The sequence below is a fragment of the Aythya fuligula genome, chromosome 7 (assembly GCF_009819795.1).
Source record: "Aythya fuligula isolate bAytFul2 chromosome 7, bAytFul2.pri, whole genome shotgun sequence".
NCBI lineage: Eukaryota > Metazoa > Chordata > Aves > Anseriformes > Anatidae > Aythya > Aythya fuligula.
In genome coordinates, this window is record NC_045565.1 from 20,046,712 (window position 1) to 20,053,786 (window position 7,075).

The 7,075-nt window shown below is 42.3% G+C and overlaps 1 protein-coding gene across 1 annotated transcript; it reads left to right on the forward strand.

Annotated features, from left to right (window-relative positions):
- The first annotated feature begins 2,521 nt into the window (after positions 1–2,521).
- On the forward strand, positions 2,522–5,975 carry LOC116491317 (interferon-induced protein with tetratricopeptide repeats 5-like). Its single transcript, XM_032191181.1, has 2 exons — positions 2,522–2,526; positions 4,502–5,975. Exons 1-2 carry the CDS (start codon positions 2,522–2,524, stop codon positions 5,934–5,936), a joined length of 1,440 nt encoding a protein of 479 aa, XP_032047072.1. The 3' UTR covers positions 5,937–5,975.
- The last annotated feature ends 1,100 nt before the right edge of the window (positions 5,976–7,075 follow it).

Sequence of the window (7,075 nt, forward strand, 5' to 3'; positions counted from 1 at the left end):
ATGTCAAAGCTTGGTTTATCTATGTTTTGTGCTTTATCACCATCTTATTTGCACCTTTTCAAACTCCTGATAACCTTCTGTGCTCAAGCTCTTTTCCCACTTTCCCACTTAGTGTCACAGATAGCATGACCAACAGCTGCTGCAGGAAGACACATCTGAAGGACAAGTGTACCAACACTCCTGTTTATAGATTACCAGTACCATGGGAAGAGAATTGCTCTGTTCTTCCAGCCATCCTGGAGTTAATCCTAAGGGATAGAAAAGATGTATTAAAATGGAAGATTAATAAAACTGTCTTTTACAGTGCATACAGTTTAATTTAGCACCGTTAGTCAATGACGATTCTGATTCATTTGTTTTAGTTTGCTTCCTTAATTTGTTTTTATTCCAATAAAAAGCTGTCATATTCCCACCAGACCTGCAGCATAATCCGGTTAGCAGGCAAAACCTGCACCTGGGGCAGGCTGACAGTGAAAAGACAGACTTGACCACAGCTTCACTGCCTGCTGGATATCGTCTGGGGTTGAACGGCTGAACCCTGCTGCTGTCCTATCAGACCAACTGAAGTGCTGCCTCTCCTGCAGGCTGCTGAGTGCACCATGCACCAACCTCATGCTCTACACAGCTGGTCAGGCAGAGCCATCTCCTGGCCGAGCCGCAGGCGTAAAGGCAGATTATGTGTACCAGGAACCATGAAAAGTCTCATGAGGTGCCCTGGGAGTATTTTTATAACCTTTTTCTCACAAAATGGGAGGACTCAAATATCAATATGAAAGGACAGTAGACAGTGTATCAAAAATATGTCTTTATTTTGGTTCACATTTTAAACTGGAATGAATTCAAGAATGGAGATAGGTACTATGATGTTTCTTTGTGTGGTACAACTGTAGATTTTGGGAGATCAGCAGCACTCTCTTTTGGGAGAGAGCAAGCAGTTGCTTGCTGTAGCATGAGCTATTGAGGATGCTAGACTGCAGGACAGCAAGGAGAAGTAGAGCTAGATAAATATATAATGTGGTAGGTGAACAGTTGGATGACAGGTCAGGCTCAAAGGGTTCTAGTAAATGGGGTCACATCATGCTTGCAGCCAGTCACTAGTGGGGTTCTGAAGGGCTCTGTTTTAGGGCCAATTCTCTTCAGTGTTTTTATAAACAGTCTGGATGCAGGACTCAACTGTATACTAAGATTTCCCAATTTAGTGTAATCTGCAAACACAAATTACTGGGCTGGGCAATCACTAACCACGTGAAAGTTAACAAGAGCAAGTGTTGGATTCTGCATTTGGGACAGGGCAACCCTGGCTATATGTACAGACTGGGGGACGAGAGGCTCGAGAGCATCCCTGTGAAAAAAGATGTAGGTGTTCTGGTTGACAGAAAGTTGAACAGGAGTCACCAGCGTGCCCTGCAGCCACAAGGGCCATCTGTACCCTGGGGTGCTTCAGGCACAGCATGGCTAACTAGCAGAGGGGAGGGATTGTCCTGCTCTGCGCTGGCTTGGCCTCACCTCGAGCACTGTGTGCACTTTTGGGCACCACAATATAAGGACATAAAACTATTAGAGAGCATCCAAAGGAGGGCTACAAAGATGGGGTGAGGTCCAGAGGAGATGTGTGAGGAGCAGCTGAGGTCCCTTGGTTTGTTCAGCCCAGAGCAGAGAAGGCCGAGGGGAGGCCTCATGGTGGCCTGCAGCTCCCTCACGAGGGGAGCAGAGGGGCAGGTGCTGAGCTTTGCTCTCTGGGGACAGTGATAGGACCTGAGGGAACGGCATGGAGCTGGGACAGGGGAGAGTCAGGCTGGGGGTTAGGGAAAGGTTCTGCTCCCAGAGGGTGGTCGGGCACTGGGACAGGCTCCCCAGGGCAGTGGTCATGGCCCTGAGCCTGCTGGAGTTCAGGAAGCATTTGGACAACACTCTCAGACAAGGAAGTGTGGCAAAATAAAATATATTCACCGTATAATAGCACAGACACCTTCATTTTTCAGGGGAGTAAGTATCCAACCTGGTAGATTTTTTTTTCCTCCTGGTATTTCAACAGAAGGGGCTTTACTTTTCTAACACAGTTTTCACACAGGTTTTCAAGGTGCAATTTCTTAGATGCCTCCTTCTCCAAAACGGATTTGATAAATGATTCTCACTTCAATATAAGGACATTCAAAAGAATGACGATTGCTGCATTTCAAACCTCCTGTGACAGAAACAAATGCTGTGCTTCTAGCAGTTGTATCCCCCCACTGCCTTTCCAGTCCGCTGTCATTCATTACTCTTCAAGAATAGTAATGCCATAAATCCAAGATAATAAAAACTGCTCCTAAGTTTCTATTCCCCAGCTGGCAGTGGTTGCGCTTCGTCTTGCAGATTCAGATAGTGAGCTTGGTTTCACTTTCTGGTTCCCGTTATTTCACTCACACAACACAAGGGCTGGAGCACATAAAAGGCAAGTCACAACAACAGTGATCACTTTGGCTTCCAAGCTACCTTCAAACGGGTAGAGAAAGGAAAGCAAGGAAAAAGAAGGAAAAACATGAGGTAAGAAAGCAACGTAGTCTCTGATTGCTGCTTTTTTGCTGTGCTCTTATGCTATGGGAATGTAGGCTTATAATATGTGTAACAGAAAGTAGTAAGGGACTTGGAGAATTCAAGCATCAGAAAATATTTTATAGAATATTTATTGGAGAAATGAAAATTAAATGAGGATTCCATTGGATGCTGTAATGTTATTGCTTTTTTCAGAACTGACAGTCAGGAACAGTGTGCAGGCAGTTCATGGATGAAATGCAGGCTGCAGTAGCAGCCTCTGACCAGCCAAAAGGATGGCTGGCACTGTTTAAGGCTGACAATTTACTTTCTCTTCTCTACTGCTGCAAGGACCAGCAAACAGTTCTGGATTGCAGTCTGAAGCAGAAGAAAAGTTAAAACATTTGCTGAGGACTGTCATGCACACATAGACACTCATATAGGGCAGAGCCAGGATGTTTATGAGAACCTAGGAAATTGCACTTACAAACTAAGCATTGAACTGAGCTAAACTGTGTTTAATCTGCATCACAAATCCATTCTGGGGACATTCATTTCCAACAAATGTCTTTTCATGAAATTACTCTCTGCTGTTGTTTTCATCCATGGAAATGTTCTGTGTTCTCAGCTGAGGCAACAAAACAACAGGTCACTTATCACATAATCACTTATTTCATTTTAACAGAATCATGTAGGTTGGGAAGGACCTTCAAGGTCATTCAAGTGAAGCCATCAACCTGACGTACCAAGTCCCATCACTAGGTCATGCTCCTTAGTGCCACAATTCAAACAATACATTTCAATTTTGATTTGAAGGGGACTACTTAAATGTTTCAAGCTATTCCTGGACTATTTTTGCTGATTTGGCAGCCAGTATCTGTTCTTCCTTGGTGTTGCCCAGGGGACAAAGGTTTATAACAAGGTAGTGATCATAGCAGGAACTTGCTCTCACTTCCCCTTCATCCTAGAAAAAAATGTAATTTCCTACATGGAGTTTTCTAATTAAGAACTGTTGTTGATACCAGTAAAGAATCAGTTAGTTGGAGAAGGTTACTTGATAAGGGCAAGGAGGTCAGTAAGACAAACTTAGACATTAACAGCATTTATAAATACCTATTTTCTCCAGTATCTGTAGTACTCCAGGTGGTTTGGGTGGGAATTTATATTGTTTTGTTTTCCCCAGCATCCTGCATGTTGTTCCAAAACCAGCAATACCTGCTTCCCAATTCCTCCTTCACTTGTCTCCTCAGAATTTTCCTTTTTTTTTTTTTTTATGGGACGTTGCAGTGGCACAGCAGTGCATGTAGCACTGTGCAGGTTTGTAGATCCTCCTGGTTTTACAAAATGGAGAGCAGAGCTGTCTTTTCTAACAAAGGAGGATCTGACCAAGGAGCCAGTACTTCTTTAAGGAAGGGCCTAATATGGAGTAAACGTGTATCATTGATAGGCTACATGATAAAAGCTTGTCTGCACACCCACAAATGGGGACAGGTAGATGGTGGTAGGAAGGGGACTTGACAAATACCCTGCCTCAGCTGCTGCATGACTTATCTAAGGTCCTGATATTGTATCCTCACACACAGAGAAGCCCAGGGACACCAGTGCAGCTGGGGGCATCCCACTTTTATATGATTACCTCTTTTAGGTGGGCTTCAGCAAACTTTCCAAGAAGGGTAATACATTTCTGAGGCCCAGGGGAGTGCCAACCTTACAGTAGAGACCAGCCCTCCTTTATGGCATCTAGCCCACCAGCTCTTTGGCTGTGTAAGAGGTGCCCCCATTTCCACTGGCAAAGAGAATTAGTGAAAGAACTGCAGAGCTCTCTAGACTTACAGCGCACCACAGCTTTGGCTTACTTGAACTACTGTTGACGAGTGGCACCAAGTGAGGTATTGGCTGATTTTGAAGTACATCATGCCCAGTTTAAAAACACGAGTAGCAAAAAAGTAAATTGAGTGTAAGTAATCTTTTCTTTGATTTCTTCTAGTACCATTTCCAAGAATTCCTTGAAGAAGTCCCTGCTGCAGCTAGAATGTCATTTTACATGGACTTTGCTGAAGGAGGATGTAGATCTTGATAACCTAGAAAAATCAATAATTGATCTGATTGACATTGGATTTTATGAAAATCTCACAAATTACAATCTACTCTCTTATGTATATCACCTAAAGCACTTGAACAAGGAAGCCCTGGAAAATCTCCAGAAAGCTGAAGAATTTGTTCAAAAATGTCATCCAAGTGAAATCGACATGAAAAGTCTTGTTACCTGGGGAAACTATGCTTGGATCTATTACCACATGCACAGATACAAAGAAGCTCAAGCTTATGTAAGCCAAGTGGAAAACAGCTGCAAAAAACTTTCAGGTACTGCTCAGTTGAAGATTCAGCTTCCAGAAATCTATGCTGAGCAAGGGTGGGCACTATTAAAGTTTGGGAAGAAGTACTATGGCAGAGCAAAGGAGTGCTTTGAAAAGGCTCTGAGCAAAGAACCCAACAACCCAAAATTTAATGCTGGCTATGCAATAGCAGTGTATCGTTTGGAAGAACACAGTAATGGAAAAAATGAAGAAGCAAACTCATGTGTGGAGATCCTGAAGCGTGCAGTGGAACTGAATCAAATGGACACTGTTCTTATGGCACTACTTGCATTAAAACTTCAGCAGTTACATCAAGATGATGAAGGGGAGAGATACATTGAAGAAGCAATGAAGAAAACCCCCAATCTTCCTTATTTCCTGCGATATGCTGCTATATTTTATAGAAAGAAAGGGGAAGTGGACAAGGCACTGGAGATTTTGAGAGAAGCCTTAACAGTGACACCAAAATCTACGTTTTTGCATCACCAGATGGGAGTCAGCAACAGAGCAAAGCTGAAGCAGTTGGAAAGGACAGGAAATCCACCTCAAGATCAAGTGGAAAAACTCATTCAAGAATGCATTTTTAATTTTAAAGCAGTGATTGACCAAAAAACAAAATTTTGTTCTGCCTATACTGACTTAGCAGTCATGTATGCAAAAGCAAAGAAGTATAAAGAAGCAGAAGAGACATATCAGAAAGCATTTCAGATAAAGACTCTGAGTAACGATGAAAAACAAGTCCTATGCTACCGGTATGGATATTTTCATCAGTATTGTAAGAGATCAGAATCTGAAGCCATTAGATATTACAAAGAAGGGCTGAAAATTGAAGAAGATTCTTACGGAAGACATATGTGCAAAACTGCCCTCAAAAAATTGTTGGGAGAGAGAATTCAGAAAGGTTTAGAAGATGAAGCAGATTTTGGTACACTTGGACTCATATACCAGCTAGATGGTAAGAACCATGAAGCAATTGAGTGCTATGAGAAAGCCATTGAACGTAACCCTGACAATGAAGAATATCTGAGTGCATTATGTGAGCTACGACTTTCCCTCTCAAGCTGAAGCTCCCAAAAATCCCTCTCACAAAAAAAAAAAAAAAAAAAAAAAAAAAAGTACACACACAAAAAAGCACATTTTAAGGTTGAAGTTATAACCTGATGAAAAACCTGGTACCACCACCACCTTATGGTGATGATGCAGAAACTGCAGATGGTGACTGGATGGTGATTGTGCATTTGCTTGCTTGTTCACTATTAAAGGGCATGCTTAGAAAGAAAAATAGCTAAGCTACCTTAGCCTTACGTACTAATACTAGTATAGAGGTTGTCTTTGAGTGATGATCTGTAGGACACAGCTGGAACCAGATCTTACCTTCTACTGAGAAAAAGATCAGAGAATTATGATATTGTAACATTTAATCTATCAATTTAAAAGGCATGCTGATGGTTAATATAGATTGTTGGTGCATTTTCAAATATTAAGGAAAGATTCTTTTAGTGTCATTTAGAATAAATTTGTGCTGAACAGTTGTTCAGATTACCACCTTGTATGCTGTTTAACATAAATGACCACTGTTTAAACAACCACTGTTTGTCTAGTTTACTTGGAACTGAAAACATGTATCATTGTTGTGAACTATCAAAGAGCATTGCATCGTCCAATTGCTGCTTCTAGTATTTCTTTGCTGACTAATGCTCATGTTAGTAGATGAAAGAAAGGGAAACATCCATTCAAAAGAGTAAAAGGGATAAAGTTTGGGCGGGATATGGAAAGGTCAGGAGATAGCCCCATTTATTTTCCCAGACTCTCGGAGAGGCTGGGTTCAGAGATGCTCCTCCAGAGAATCAATTTGTGCAGAAAATAGCATCCATATAGTTTACCCAAACTGGCACTCTTGGGAGCCATTAGAGCAAACGTCTGGAGTGGAAGGAAAGGCAGTGTCTGAGATGCCAGAGAGACGGTTGTCTGTGGCTATGTGGTGAAACAAGGGACAGAAAACACGAGCAATGTACTGAACCAGAATTGGGGCACGGAGTGAAGCTGGAGAACCAGAGAAATGGAAACCCGAGTGCAAGGTGCAGGTGGGAGAAGGGCTGGGTGAACAAAAAGCACGCAAGAAGGGAAGAAAGGGTTGAAAGGACAGTGACTAGGTTAAGGAAGTGATTGTCTTCAGATCACTAAAGGTATTCACAGCTTGCCAG